A 15,347-nucleotide genomic window follows, 5' to 3' on the forward strand; every position below is an offset into this window, starting at 1 on the left:
AGCTACCAAGAATCAGCTGTTACTCCATCGAACATATCTTCTTACTTCCATGTCACACAAGACTTCTTCTTAAATCAAAATGACATATGGTACTGAGGCAAACACCTTGGAAAAAGCCACATACGCCTGCCCAGCTGCCTTTGTCCAGCGCCTGCCATTATCTCAAGAACATGTTTGTGTGAAATGACTGCCGCCTTTTGAAAATATGTTGCCTAGCCTTGAATTTTGTTTTCATCCTCAAATTTTATTTTGGGAGGGCCTTAAATTTACTGCCCTGTCAGTTTGCTAATCTGCATGTGCTAACCAGCAAGTTGTTCTCCAGCCACCCCCCTTCTAACTTTCTGAAGAGCTACAGCCACCTCCGCCATTTCTCTCTTTCAGCGTTATGTTCCTGGGCTGTTGCACAAGTTACTGCTTTAAAATCTGGGCAAAGACCTTTTAAAATCTCATGTACCCCCAGGACCCATCTGTCCTTTCATTCGATGCAAGTCCAGAAGAGCTTGCAGGTGCCAAGCCTGGCAGGCTGCAGCTCCGCAGCCCCTTCCTGAGCCCTCCCAGCAGAAGTTGGCACACTGGTGCCTGGACGTAGATCCATTTGCATGAAGAGACCCTGAGCAGTCTCTGAGCCATGACCAGCACTGCTCCCCCCAGGCCTGTGTATTTTGTCCTGCCTTCTGCGCACCCCCTGCAGTCCTCTGACATCTCCAAGCTCGCCATGTCTCAGCCAGGCATCGTGCTGCAGCTCTGGCAGATGCAGGGATTTGGGAGAGGAGCAGCCAGGCGTGTTTCTTAGACGCTTTGGCCCTTTGCATAAGAGAGGGCTGGACAAAGAGGTGGTGATACAGTGGGCTGGTGGTGGAGGCCTGCAGCAGGGGCTCGTTGGCATGCGGCAATGTTGCACAGGTGACCCATCTTCTGGGCAGCGTGGGGAGCTGCGGCTGGGTGAGCCCCAGGCTTCCCCTGTGCCTCGTGCACCTTGCCACGGCAGTCTGCGCTGCAGCAAGAGGAGAGGAGCCAGAGGCAGTGCCTGGCGTAAGCAAACACTTTATTACTCTGTGGAGTGAGGTGCCTGACTTCCAGCTCAGCTTCTTGCTGGCAGGCCCAGAAGCACCGGGAAGCTCTGCTGAGCTCCCCTTGCCTGGGAGCAGAGCCCAGCAAAGGGATCTCTCCAGCGCCGGCTCTACTCCAAAGCAACAACGTTATTGATCCGGTTTCGGAACTGGCTCACACGGGTGTAGACTGCAGGAATACGGATGTTGCAGTTGCTGTTTCCCCAGGAGACGATGCCAATCAAGGTCCAGATGTTCCCATCCCGGTAGACGAGAGGGCCCCCAGAGTCACCCTACCGAGAGAAAACCTCCTGCTTAGTGGTGCTTCTGCCCTGCCAGCTCCCAGCAGTACCAAGGTCCCAGCAGAGGCACTGGCGCATGCTCCACCCTGGTCCCTGCTGCCCTGGACGCCCGTTCCCACCAGGTACTGTAGCTTAACCTCAGGCTCCAGGAACACAAGACCCCGTGAATCCTCTACCTTCACCTTCCCAGTGCAGATACTGTGGTGCAGAGGGAGTTTGTGTCCTTACTTGGCAGGAGGAGGCACCGACTCCCCCAGCGCAGAGCATGGAGGTGGGGATCTGGTTGCCCCAGTACTGCGTGCATTGGCTCGGGGAGATCAAGGGCAGGGCTACCTGCTGCAGGCGCTGCGCCATGCTATTAGCTGGGAAAGAAAAGCACTGTTAAATTGGCCTAGGAGAGCAGGTCATCTTCAGGAGTAAAACTCACGTTGGTACTGCAACCCAAACATATAGGCGCTACCATGCAAAGCATCTTCCACTTCCATGCAAACCTACCCTGTCTTCTCTGTGCATGACCGTCGTTGTGTGAACGTGCAAGTAGGCCAGCGGAAGGGCACCCTCGTGCCTGTGCGCAGACACCGGTAGGCATGCACACACGTCCTCATCCTGCACACATCCATGGCGGGACAAATGTGTACCTACATCCATGCCTGCACCAGTGCACAGGTATGCACACCCAGACATGGTCACTCCACCACCCAAACCCACCACCTCACCAAATGACAGGCTTACCCCACCAGGTTCCCACGGGTAACTTTGCACCTGGATGGACCCTGCGGGCAGCCACATGTGGCTGTGCAGGCACTGTTTTTCCTGCACTGCAAGAGGAAGCTTGCAAGGTGCAGAGGCTCTGGGCAGTGGCACTGGTGGACATGCCATGCTCAGTGGCAGCACCAGGCTCCTCTAGGTGCCCTCCCCAAATCTGCTGTGCCTGCACCATACATACAGTTAGGGCTGGCGCGTCCCCAGCCGGTGGTGACACACTGGAGGTTGGCAGGCAGAGCCAGGTTGGCGGGGGGAGGCAGACAGGGGACATGGGGGCCCCAGCTGGGCAGGTGAGGTGAGCTTCAGCAGGGTGATGTCGTTGTTGAAGGTGTAGGCATCCCAGCCAGAGTGCGGGATCACCTGCCAAATGCTGTAGTGTCTCATCACAGCCCTCTGAGAGCAGCTGCACCATGGTGCAGAGCTGCAACCCCTTCCCAGGACCAGGTGGGGCTGCAGCTGCATCAGCCTGGCTCACCTTGCCTGCTGTCTTCACCTGAGTGGCTTCTGTCCCGGAGAGCTGGTCATATTCCCCAGAGCAACGACGTGGGCGTACGGGCTGTGAGAGAGAGGGAGTCACGTGAGGGGGTGCCCAAGGCAGCCAGCACCTGGCCCAAAGGTCCTCCAGCCCTGGGACTGCCGGCATGGGAGCAGACGGCACTGCGGGGTCCTGAGGGCAGGTCGCAGCCGAGCCCTGGGGCCTGCTGCAGCCCCTGGCGGGGTACGGTGCGTGGTGTTCCCAAGGGATGCCACCCCAGGGAGGACTGGGGAGGGAGCTGCAAGCTGCTCCGTTCCTTTGGTGCTGGGCGTTGGGCTTTAGGGCTGCCCTGAGCACTGCTCTGCAATGCCAGCAAGCCCTGGCCCTGCTGCCTGTCCCTCAGCCAGTGCTCTCCGGCACCAGGCAGCCTTGCCTTGGGCTAGTGGGGCCTGCGGGTGCCTCCCCTGGGCCCACAGCAGCCAGGGGCTGGGGCAGGGGGGGCACAGCAGGGCACCACTCCTCACTTGAACTCGCAGTGGGCAGCTGTGAGGACCCAGTTCTCACTGATCAGAGAGCAGCCGCAGAAGTGGGGTCCTGAGCAGGTCTGGGGAAGAGAGAGGGAGGAAGAGCCAAGGCTGAGCAGGCTGAGCCACGTGGCCCTGTGACCGGAGCTGATGATGGGCAGCGAATGTTGGGGGGGCCCGCTTTGGGCACCTGCTTGCCTCCTAACTCCACTGCCCGACTTACCAGGCTGTGCTGCCACAGCATTCAGGGCACCCAGTGCTGCACCTGCTCCATGCCCACCATTTCTGGGGAGTGGGACGGTGACATACCTGCAGGGACACTCGCCAGGGCCAAGAGCCAGGCACCACATTTTGCCCATTGATGATCCTCTTGCTGTACTGCACCGCGGGGCTGATGGCAGGCACGCCGCAGCCTACAGACGAAGTGGAGGGACATGAAGGTGGCCAGGCCCAGCTCAGAGCTCATGCCAGGGGTTTGGCCAGGCTGGTGCAGGTGGTTCTTCAAGTTGCCATCCCTGGGCTGCCCCAAGCTTGCCGCACCCCAGGGACTCCCAGCAGTATACGTCCCAGCTGGGCTTTCCCAGGGCCACTCCCTTGAATGGTGTCCCCAGCACAGGTGAGCATGTCCCAGAGCGCACTGGGACAGGTGAGGAGGGCAGCTCCCTTCCCAGGCAGCTAGGCGCCATGGCCAGCCTGAAGAGTTGGGCAAGGGCATGGAGAGCTGGGAAAGGGCATGGCCAGCCCCATGGGGGATGGCAGCCACCTTCCTGAGCAAGGACTGACCGCTATCTTGGTGTTCCCTTGCCGCAGCCATCTCTTGTTGCCCTTCTTGCTGGGCGCAGTGCTCTGGGGAATGGTCCGGCTGCTTCCTTCCATCTCCCCTCCCCATCTCCAGTACAGGTGTTGCGGTAGCTCGGCTGCTTCCTTCCATCTCCCCTCCCCATCTCCAGTACAGGTGTTGCGGTAGCTCCACCATCACCCATGTCCCTCGGTTAGGTTCCCATGGGTGGTGTTGGGTGTGAGGAGCCATCCCTGGGGCAATGCTGAATGCGGGGATGGATTCTCCACCCTTCATGTCGCCCACAGAGCCCAGTCCCTGCCCTGGTCCACTGAGAAACAGAGTCCAGATGCTAGTGAGTGATTGCAGAGTTCAGCCCTTTATTTCCAGCAGTGGCACAGTACAGGGATAGCGAGGTCAGTCCCACAGAGAGGCAGGAAGCACAGTAGAGCACGGAGGCCTGGCAAGAAAGCTCAGTTCTCCTGCTGCCCCAGGTGCTATGAGGGCCGGGGACAGGGGTGCAGTCCAGGCACAGCACAGGGCAGGAGGCAATGGCAGAGCAGGGCTGTACAGCCCATCCGGAGGGAGCAGAATGCACAGACACTTTGCCCCTGAATGTTGCATGGCAGCTGGGGAGGAGATGGCCAAGGTGTGTACAGCGGTAGAGGAGAGAGGGCGAGCCAGAGGCTAGGTGGTGCTGCCCATGGTTGAGGATGCAGGGATAGGAGGTTACGCAACAAACTAGGTGCAACTTGGTAAATGTTCTCCAAGACCCTGGAGAGTCTTGGACTCCAGTGCTCTCTTGGCTGCTAGAGAGGGCAGGGGCCAGAAGTTGGGCAGGGTGCCTGGAGCTCAGAGAGAGCTGTCCCTTTGCACTGGCAGGGATGGTGTTGGCAGCACTGCACAGGGTGGGACACCACTGTGCCCGCTCCACTCTGGGGCTGTGAGTGATGATGACCTGGCTAACATGTCCCCCCTGCCCCCCGCCCCCAGCCCTGATTCCATGCAGGGCCTGGGCTGGTGCAACAGGGAAGGGAGAACCAACCTCTGGGCTGAGCCAAGCGGTAGGGAACAGAAGTCCTCACATGGCTAAAACTCTCCTGCAAGCCTGGGTCTAGCAGGGCTCCAGCTCATCCTTGAGCCAGAATGATAACAGAGTCAAAGGCCAGGACATTCCCTACCTCAGATGGCTGGCTGGATACTCAGGGAAACCCAAAAATCTCTGCAGCCCCCACGGTCACTGTTCACCCCACTTGCGGTCTCTCTTCCTTTCCTCTGCTGCTTACTTTTCTCCTGCACTAGGCTAGCCCTGACCAGACCCAAATTACTGCCTCAGCAGGTCAGCAAAAGACTTATAGGTTGATCATCTCCTGCTCCAGGTCTACTGACACTGGTGCTTGGCCAGGGGAGGGGGAGGGGGAGGTAGTGGTGAAAGCAGGCTCAGCGAGGCAAGCCCACAGGAGCAGGGCATGTGTTCAGGTTGTCGCCAACCCAGGCCCACGTGGCGTGCATGGGGGATGCCACATGGCATCTCCATTCTGCCCCACATACAGCTTCATAGTTGTCCTGCTTGGTCTGTACATCTAGGGAGGCAGGGGAGCAGGCTGGGGTGCCCCCCACATCAGGCACACTTGCCCTTGCGAAGGCAGAAGGGCAGCTCTGGTGCAGGGACCACGATTATGCTGAAGATGGGCTGGTAGCTCTCGGGCAGGGCCTGGGGGTGCTGCGCCATCATTTCCAACACCATGTGTCGCACCTCCTTGGAGACGTCACCCCGGAGATCCAGCAAGGTGGAGACATGCTCATCGCTGGGCAGAGCAGGAGGTGAGCTCATGGTGTCATTCTCTGCGGCCCTGCATAGCGTTTGCTGGGCCCTCGCAGCACCCCGTAGTGCTGGTTGCATCCCCCCTCCCCCCAAACCTCCCATGTCCCAGGGAAACAGAACTGAGGTTAGGGTACAGCTGACATGTCAAACCAGCCAAATTTCAATATTTGTTTGAAAATAACCCTGCAAACCTTGTGATTCTTGGTTTTGACATTTCATAGGTTTGGTCTGATTATGACATTTCCAATTTGGTGTTTTGTGATTTCTCACACATTTTTGTTTTGGCCACCAACTACAGTGAGGTGAAGGCCACAGGAGAACTGCTTTTTCCTTTACATCTTTGCCCTTGGGACTTTGCAAGAATCCCTCAAATTTGGAGCACGGAAAAAGGAAACCTGAGGGACAGGGGAAAAAAGGTCTGGTTTCTGCATGAGGTCCAGCCCAAACCTGACTCCCCTGAGCAAAGTCATATGTGTCCCATCTCATGGGAGAGCAGAGCTGGGCTTCCTACCTGATGTCAGGGTACTTGGTGATGAAGCCCAGCACCTCCAGGCTGAGCAGTGCTGGGTCCTTGAGGCAGATCAGCTCACGCAGGGCAAACACAGCCTCGAGGCTCTGCTGGCTCTTGTCCAGGCCCTGCGAGGGAGAGCGGGCAGTCTGAGAGGAGGCCGCTTTGGCAGCTGGAGCAGAGATGCAGTCTGGCCCTCGAGATGCTCACCTAGGCCCAGATGGGGCCTCAGCCTGCAGCTTGCCCTCCCTCCCCTGAAAGGATGCTTGTGGCTGGTGTCTCCTGGCTTAGCAGTGTCTGGGCTTGCTTGGCTCCAAGCACAGTGCCCCAGCCTGATACGAGATGAGGCTGTGCAGCCTCAGCAACCTGCACTGGGCAGGATGGACAGTCCTGCAGTTTCTTAAACCAGCCAATTCCTCCCATCTTGGCCTCACAGTCCTTTGCCTGCCCTGGCTGTAACAACCATGCCTGGCTGTAACAGCCTGTGGACTGAGGTCCTCATTCTGTCTGCTGCGAGCTGGAGGGGGGGTGGGGGGGGAGGGGATAGGAGGGTGATGGAGGCAAGCTACGAGCTATTTGCTGAGCTGGGCACTGATCTCCCTAAGGGGCGGCCTCGTGGCCTGTGGCATACCCCCTCCAGTGGCCCAGCCCTGGCTCCCTGCCCCACTCAGCTGCTTCTCACCAGGCCATGGAAGAGCTCCCGCAGCTGTGTGGCATCTTGCAGCAAGCGGTCGCAGAGCTGGCCTCGCTCCTCCTCGGTTCTGCACACCATCTTCTTCTGCATGAGTGCCCACAGGTACTGGCTTGTCACCAGGCGCTCGCTCTCCATCAGCAGGAGCTGGGCACCAGGGCAGGGGAGAGCCGTTTGCTGTGGGCACCCTGGGCACTGGCCTGGGAGCCAGGCATGGATTGTTTGGAAAAAGGCAGGGGGGAAGGAGACCGAACGCAATACCAAGCGGTGGGGACAGCCTACTGGAAAGCCCCCTTGTCCTGGCCAGAGGGGCAGAGAGGCCAGCTGAGCTTGGCCTACTCAGGGAACCCTGAGTATCTCTAGGGGATGGTGCCCTCTGGGCCACTCCAGGGGAGATAGGCTCTTCAGCACATCCTGCAACGACTGTGATCTGGAAACTCTTCTGCAAAATCAAACTGCTCCTCGAGCAGGATGAGGCCCTGAACCTCCATTCCCCTCCCAGCACCCTGCTGGCTCTGGGCTGCATCCTGGCTCCCAGCATGGCACCCAACTGCCCCACATCCTTGCCCTACAGATGAGCAGCCACTTGGAGGATGCATGAGGGATGCCCTGCAGCAACTGTACCATGAAGATGGGTTTCCTGACGTGGGAGAAGTCCTTTGCATACTTGTCTATCACTTCGCACATGCTGCTGACCACCTGGGACCCCGAGAGCCACTTGCGGGAAGGCAGCTGTGTGCACAGAGGCTGAAAGAAGCACAAGCACAGTGTAAGGTACCCTTCATTGCACTGCCCTTGCAGTAGTTCCCAGCACAACATCCCGTAGCACCTGCCCTGCTGCTACCTTGCAGCCCGTCTGCTTTGTCTTGCAAAACCCCCAAGCCCATTGTTACAGGAGGGGCCTGCCAGCCAAAAGTCAACATCAAAATGTAGGAGTGGTCTACATTAGGAAAAGTATGGAAATAAATACCCTCAGGGCTGCCCCTCCTGGGCTGCCTTGATGCCTGACGATCAGCATTTTGGGAGTTTATCTGCGTCTTGAGCTTTGTTGTCACTGCTGGGCACCCGACTGTGTGTAGCAGCTGAGGCGTGGTGCAGTGAGCTGCTCCTTGCACATGTTTTTGGCCTGCCCTGGTGGGATTTTATTTTTAATTTCCACTAATTTCCACTTTCCATGTGTAGACACAAAATACGGTTTTGGCTGAGGGCTTTGACCTTCTCCTTCTCTGCTGTCCTTTCAGGCTGCATTTGCCCTTCCTGTGCCTGCAGGCACACAGCTCAGCTGGGGCCATGGCAGTATCCATGTTGCTTGCGAGTATTTCATCTTTTAGCTGCCCCTTTGTCTTCATAGCATGCACCTTCCAGCACTAAATAGCACTGCCTTATTTTTTTCCAGATTTTATCCAGCCTCCAGGGATGCTAAATTTGACTACGCTGTCAGGAAATGACTCGGGCAGTTGCACATTGGCCCATATCCTCCGCGCAGCCATTGCCTCCCTCCTGTTTGGTTCTCTGCCATGGAACAGCCATAAAAACAAGAGTGAGGAAGCTCAGGTGGGCTGTGGCTCCCAGTCTCTGTCAGTTACCGGTTTTGGGGCCATTTGCTGGGTGCCCTAGTGGTACAGCACCGTGCTGGCTGGCAGCAGACACCACATGAGCTGCCTGCAGTTTACCAGGGCCCAGGGAGCCAGGCCAGCAGAGACATGCGCAGGGTGATAGCAGGCCAGATGCAGCCTGATGAGACAGGGCATGTGGCAGGTATCGTGGGCAGGAACAGGCCCATGTCTGGGGGTGTTGCAGTGGTGCTGCTCTTGCTGGGGACAGCGCTGTCTCAGTCCTGCCAGCCTCTGGAGCTTCAGACACACGTACCTGCAGGTCCAGGAGCAGCTCCTCCAGCAGCAGCTGGCACGCTTTCCTCTGTGTTCTGTCTAGAGCGGCCCGGAGGGACACAGGGACTTCGCTGTGGGCAGTATCAAGGTGCAGAGACGGGACAGAGGAGCTAGGAGAGAGAGAAGAGGGAGACAGGCAGCCTGGGAAGCACGGCAGGGACACTGGCCCTGCAGGAAGCTTGGCAGGGGGCTGGGGAGGATACGGCCTCCGTGTGGGTAGCAGGGCTGTTCCAGGAGGCAGCCACAGGGCGGTTGGAAGTGGTGCGTGTTACCTGAGAGCCAGGTTGTTGTTGAGCACAGCGAGCAGGTAGGGCACGTAGTACTTGGGTACGGTACGGTCCTTCTGGTGCTCCTTCCCACACTGCACCAGGGCTTCCCGCAGACTGCAACACAGCAAGGGAACCATGATGGGCAGAGCCCCAGACATCCACCCACAAGTGCCTGGACCCAGGATGCCCCTGTAGCCCTTGGAGGCACATGGGCCTCTTGCAACCCTCCCAGCTTTTATGGCTCTTCCGAGGCCCTGCTGCAGGCTGGAGAGAGACAGGCCATTGGGCAGGGCAGGACAGGGGAACCCATTTTGGACCCCTTGGGAGAGCAGGCCTCAGTGCTACCAGAGAGGCTCTTGGAATGGCAGGTCCCCAGAAACTAACGGTCCCTGGAAGCTGAGACAACTGCCCCACGAGGCCCTGGCAGATTGACTGTTAGAGTCCACTGCGACCTGGATCAGCACTGGGCACTGCATGGCAGATTTCTGCCATCAGCCTGCAATGGCAGGCTGTGGAGGCCTAGGGGCTGTGAGAATGGCCAGGGCCATGAGGGGCTCCACTGACCGGCCCAGAAATGCCTCGAGCTCCTCCATAGCCATGCTGTAGACCTTCTGCTGCAGAGAGCCTGTGATCAGGGAGGCCACTCGGATATTCTCATGCAGCATCTGCAGAGGGAGAGGAGGACAGGGTGGGGATCAATGAGAGGCTGTGAACCATGGCCCCCTTTTTGGGGGGCTCTCAGCATGGCCCTGCCCCACCTGCACCTCAGGGAGCATTGCACATCCATCCCTCCCTCGGTGGCAGCTCGGGCTGGGGGAGAAGAGAGCCTGACTACCTCTCAGAGCCACAAGATGCCTGGTGCCAGCCTGCAGTGCCGGGGACCCACCTACCTGCATGATAATGACGGGCAGGGCTGACTGGAAGAAGCCCTGGTGATCTGCCTCAGGTTCTTCCTCCCTGAACCACTCCTTGAACTCCACCTCCAGGGTTCTCTGCATCCACTCAAGCATGCTGGCCTGTGGGACAGACACCCACCATGGTCAGCCCAGGGAGTCCCTTCAGACCCAACACACAGCATAGCACCACATCACAGGCCTCAAGGGGCTTGTCCCACAGCTCAGGGGCTCATGCTGCTGTTGGAGCTGGCATAGCGGCCACAGTTGTGTCCCCCCCCTGTCCATTGTACACGTTACTCTGCTCACTTACCTTGAGTTTCACCACATATTTCCTCTCTGTCTGATCCACAAGGTCAGGAGAGATCAAGGGGCCCAGAGCTGAAACATCCACTTCTGGGAGAAGGCCAGGGTGACTCATCATCTCTGGGCTGGAAGGCAGAAATGGGACAGGGCTGGGAAGACCTGTGGTTTAGAGCAGTTCTTCCCTCCCCCTCTGCCCTCTTGGTGTTCCTCCCCAGGCACCCAGGGCCACTCTTCTGGCCTGCCTGCATGTCAGTGACACATCCCAGCTCCACTCACCTCCCCTGCTCACAGGACCAGGGCTGGCACTGACCTGTGGTACACATGGAGCACCCACTCAAGGAGGAGGAAAAGCGCCTGTTTGTCCAGGTCCTCTTGGAGGATGTCCTGGAGATGGCTGGTGAGGGCCTGGTGGTACATGGCAGTGCAGATGCTGAGGATGTTGTAGTGAGCTGGAACACACTGCACCATCAGGTCCTTCACCACATGCAGCTCAGCCACAACATCCCTCTGCAGTGCTGCCAGGTGTCTGGACAGCCCTGGGCCTGTAGTGTCCACGCAGGCAGGGTGGAAGTGGGATCCTGTGATGGTCTCCTGGAAGACGTGGTAAAACTTCTGCCTCCATCCCTTAGGGCGACCAGGGGGCAGGAAGGTGGCATCCAGGAGCAGAGCATCATCGATTTTCTCCTCCCGCTCGATGATCCTTACAGCGGAGACGAAGAGGACTGGGTCCTCCCGCACCAGCTGAAGGCTCCGACCCACGATGCCCCACAGCTGCTTGGCCAGGCTCTCATTGAGCTCCTGCAGGCCACTGAAGTAGGACAGCACGGTGGCCTGGGCACTGGAGAGCCCACGGAGGTGCAGCTGGAAGAGGATGTCATCCCGGAGGTGCTCCAACATCATGAGCTCAGCATGGGCCTCCAGGAGGTGCTGCTCATGGAGCAGCTGCAGGGTATGGGAAAAAACCTCATGGACTGTGGGAGAGGGAGGAGAAATGACAGGATTGAGCACTGGGGGTGAAGCGGATTCGCACTGGGGCTGTGGGCATGGGTTAGCAGGGAGATCCCAAGGGAAAGGGTCTGAGACCTGGGCCTCTGTGAAAACAGTGCTGGGACAGGGCCTGGGGAGGCAGTGGCATCTCCATCCTCAGAGACTTTTCAAAGCCAACTGGATGAGGCCTGCACAGCCTGCTCTAACTTTGCCACCAGCCCAGCAAGAAGCCCAGACTTGCACTGGAGCACTCCCAAGTGCCTTCAAGCCAAAATCCCCATGGACTAGGCCGATACCTTACCCGAGAATAGCTGGGGCAGCACCTTGACCACCGAGGCCAATTGCACATGCTCTGCCATCAACGCCCGCATCTGCTGTAAGACCTGGAAGTAGTCAGCACTGTCAAGCAGGGCCCACCGTGCAGCTCCCAGGTCCTGGCACACGTTCTGCACCTCCTCGGCCGCCAACCGCAGCTGCTCCAGCCCTGTGCTCACCCCCTCCAGGTAGGACTGAACAGTCGACTGGGGAGCAAAAGAGGATGAAGGGGCAGTGGGGAAGCTCTCAAAGGATGGAGGACTCACACACCCTTTGTTCCAGTTCTGCCAGGCCTCTGCAGCACATGGTCTCTCACTCCCATGGAGTTGCATCTGCCTCTCTCATCATGCCGTCACATCTCGCACATCTCCCACGATGTCCCCATCCCACAGCTCCTGCTCCCCTCATATACACCCAGCCCCAAGAAACCTGCTCCAGCAACAGGAATGGCCCATTTCACCTTCCCATTGGGTAAACTAAGTCACAGAGCAGGGCTGGGGCGCAGTGGCTGCTGTGCATGAGGGGGATCACTTTGGGGTTACCAAGACAGTGAGGTAAGCAGTAACCAGATGTCTGCTTTCAGCTTTAAAATAATATTTTGCATCTGCAAAATATTTGCAGGCCACAGGCCCCCACTGTGTCCCCCAGTTAGACTTATGGCGTGAAACACCTCAGTGGCCACGCAAATGCTTCTCCAAAATGTATTTCCATCTTTTCTGCCCTACAGTGGCACTGATATGTCTCCATGCCCTCTCTGCTCATTTAACCCCTGGCTCCTGATGTGAAGAAGCATTTTTACCCAGCATTGACAGAAACAAGCTGTTTTCTCTGAGGCCACATTATTTAAAATGACTCCCCTCCTGGACAGTTTCCCCACATTTGGGGCAGGATAAACCATCTCCAAAATCAGGGTAGCCAGGACAAGGTTCAGCGTGCTCAGACCACTCAGGTCCTGAGATCAGTCTTTCTTCAGGTCATGTTAAAAGGGATCGTAGAGTCTTCCTGACCACATATATGTACACAGGGACCAGTTAAATCCCTTATTTCCATGTGCAGAAATACTGTTTCTCCTGCGGGGATTTGCAGGCAGGAATAGGGCAAGCTGGAGCTTTTCACCGCCTCCCAGCCATGGAGAAGGGGAGCCCTTGGTGCTAGGATAGGGCAGCAACGGGGAGCACTGGCTCCTGCACAGGGGATGCATCGAATACCCTTGGTATTTTGCTTTTAATTATGGACAGAGACCCAGGAATCCCATTTTAACACTTCAACCAACACCTGGGGTTAGGGCAGGGGGGTTTCTACCATATCTTTTCCCCCAGACAATTGCATTTCTCCCACCAATAGCCAGCGCAAGGACGAGATTTTTCCAGAAGTGGAAAAAAAGGTTATTTGATGCAGAAGACCAGGCCCCAGCTGGGATCCCTGCATGGGGAGAGGGTCAAGCTGTGGACGTTCTTCAGGTGGGATGTGGCAAACACCCACCTTCAGCCGGGACTGGATGGAGCTGTTCCTCTGTGTTTCTCGGCTCCGGTACTGCCCAAGCGCCTCCAGTTTCTCGGGGCGGTAAAACACCCCTGAAGCCCATTTCAGAGCAGCTCCTCTTGCTAACTTCTCAGCCTTCTCCGCTTCTGGCCATTCCTCATCTGGGGGTAAAGCCAGGGGTTAATGAGCGAAATGTGCCCCTCCTTGTGGGGCAGGAAGGGCTCCCAAGGCCAGAGGCAGGAAATCGGCCACAAGCGGATGTTCCAGCACACACAGATGTGGGGAGCCGGACAGCGCAGCAGCAAGCAGGCCCTTCCGGGAGGGCCCTGAAAGGGGTCCCGGTGTCACAGGTCGGGGCCGATGCAACAGTCATGGCAGAGGACTACCCCAAGGAGCTGCCAACTGTCCTGCCAGCTCAGGCTGTCACCCAGGCTGAGAGTGTGTCCCCTAGTTGCGGGGGGCAGGATCTCACACTACCTGGGAGGCCTTGGCAGGACTGAATCCTCAGCAGTGAGTCAGCAGGAGGAATGGAGGGGCAGCTTGCACAGTCTCTCCATATGAAGAAGTCCCCAGAGGGGTTGATTTGGAGGGCCCTGGGGCCACCCTTGCCTAGGCAGCTGCATTGCTGAAGGCAGAGCCAGGCTAAGGTGAGGCCAGGAGGCTCCTGGACTTGTGGATCTCCCAAAGGCACTGGTTGTGGCTGTGCAGGGCCATCGTGTCCTGCCTTGGCCCTGGCACAGGGTATGAAGTCATGCCAAGGGCCATCTTTCCAGCACTGGGGGTTGAGAGCTGGCACAGTTATCACATGCTCGCCCCCATCCCCAGCACCTGGATTCATTCTTTTCTCCCTTCCGCAGAAGCTCTCCCAGCTCGAGACTCTCCATAGCCCCACAAGAACATCACTCAGTCCGGAGCCAGGGTCCCATACTGCTGCTGAGCCTGGCTGCACTGGGGCCGTGGACTTTGGGGAAAACCAGTGGGTTTGGAGAAGAGCTGTGCAGTGAGTAGCACTGTTCCCAGTAAGTGCTAAAAAGGTGGGCAGCTCTCCAGGAAGAAGGGGAGATCACCCTGCAAAGCAAGGGATGATCCCAGCCCACTGCAGTCAGCACTGCCGGGAAGCAGGGCTGGGCTTCCACCCACCCAAGGGTAGAAGGCTTTGGCCCTGGCATGGGGAAAAGGTCCATCAGATGGTCAGGCCGAGGCTGGGGGAGCACGGGCATCACTGAGAGCCCCTAGCCCTGGAGATGCACTGCCAGTGGTTGCATCCCTCCCCTGCCCAGGATGCCAGCTCCCTGTGGGACCGCGCTGTCCCCATTACCTTTGGGGCTCACGGTGTGCTCATCCTCTGCAGACATGCCCATCGTCTCAGTGCTGTGTGCAAGCTCCAGGGTGCAGGGCTGGGCTGTGCAGAGGAAGGCGGCAGCCGTTTCCTCAGCGAGTGCATGCACACTCCTCAGGGGCTCATTGTGTTCCTGCAGACACGCTCAGGATGTCAGGAACGGGGCGGGGGAGCGGGGGAAGGCACCGCAGTCGCTGCAGGTCTCAGGCTCTGCAAACAGAAATCGTGTCCTGTGTGCCCTCCCCAGCCCAGCCCTTCCCACTCCCCCCCCTCCCCCGGTCTGGTTCATCCTGGGCATGCAGCCAGCATAGACCCAGCGCCTGCCTTGTGCCATGGCCTCGCTCACAGCTGGATGTTGCAGTGCAGGGCTGCAAAGCAGCTCATGGGGCTCAGGGATGGTGGTGGGTGTCCCCAGTTGTTATCAGCTGCCCGGGGGGCGCTGTGTTTTTGTTGCACTTTCTGTATCTGTGGCAGGAGCCCACCAGAAGTCAGTACGATCAGTAAAAGGTCTCTGTGCAACAGCTGCACCCACAAATGAAGCTGGATGGACTGTTCCCATCCATGGTTGCTGGGGAGGGACTTGGAGTAGTTCCCATGCCACAAAACACCTTTACAGGGCTTGGGTGGAGAATTCACCTCCAATGCAAGGGGCAGGAGGACAAATTTCAGAGCATGCAAATACAATACATCCAGGAGGTCTAAGGAGCCCAAGTATGAACTCGCTGAACTCTTGGCTATAGTGTGTAATTTTTGCTTTGGTACCACAGGACTGGGAGGGGGTAAACGCACAGCCAGTTTTGGAAAAGGGCTCCAGGGATCCCAGACGATCTGCCCAGGGAAGACTGCTGCCGTACACATCTCTGGAAGCAAAACTACGAACAGTTGCCTGGATAAACACAGCCTGAGAGGACTTGCTAGTGGGACTTTCAGGGTGCGGCGGGGGGGTGGAG

At 58.0% G+C, this 15,347-nt stretch overlaps 2 protein-coding genes across 4 annotated transcripts; both read right to left on the reverse strand.

Annotated features, from left to right (window-relative positions):
* Positions 1-1,038: 1,038 nt before the first annotated feature.
* CTRL (chymotrypsin like) lies at positions 1,039-4,098 on the reverse strand. Its single transcript, XM_064519506.1, is given in 10 exon segments — positions 1,039-1,342; positions 1,580-1,713; positions 2,298-2,369; positions 2,372-2,389; positions 2,392-2,476; positions 2,592-2,650; positions 2,653-2,672; positions 3,116-3,195; positions 3,425-3,576; positions 4,014-4,098. Coding segments are annotated over 10 exon segments (867 nt in total). The 3' UTR covers positions 1,039-1,180.
* Positions 4,099-4,169: 71 nt separating this feature from the next.
* EXOC3L1 (exocyst complex component 3 like 1) lies at positions 4,170-14,649 on the reverse strand. Of its 3 annotated transcripts, XM_026113237.2 has the most exons (14): positions 14,377-14,649; positions 13,059-13,219; positions 11,756-11,782; positions 11,563-11,644; positions 10,585-11,245; positions 10,282-10,399; positions 9,966-10,091; positions 9,640-9,740; positions 9,079-9,189; positions 8,787-8,916; positions 7,542-7,664; positions 6,909-7,064; positions 6,230-6,354; positions 4,170-5,701 (listed from the first exon to the last, which is right to left on the reverse strand). In XM_026113237.2, exons 1-14 carry the CDS (start codon positions 14,417-14,419, stop codon positions 5,515-5,517), a joined length of 2,151 nt encoding a protein of 716 aa, XP_025969022.1. In that variant the 5' UTR covers positions 14,420-14,649; the 3' UTR covers positions 4,170-5,514. The 3 variants fall into 3 exon arrangements, with proteins under 3 accessions (XP_025969022.1, XP_025969021.1, XP_025969024.2); XM_026113236.2 differs by having other exon boundaries at positions 4,173-5,701; positions 11,563-11,782; XM_026113239.2 differs by lacking the exons at positions 4,170-5,701; positions 6,230-6,354 and having other exon boundaries at positions 6,954-7,117; positions 11,563-11,782.
* Between the last annotated feature and the right edge of the window lie 698 nt (positions 14,650-15,347).

Source organism: Dromaius novaehollandiae, chromosome 13, assembly GCF_036370855.1.
Source record: "Dromaius novaehollandiae isolate bDroNov1 chromosome 13, bDroNov1.hap1, whole genome shotgun sequence".
Taxonomy (NCBI): domain Eukaryota; kingdom Metazoa; phylum Chordata; class Aves; order Casuariiformes; family Dromaiidae; genus Dromaius; species Dromaius novaehollandiae.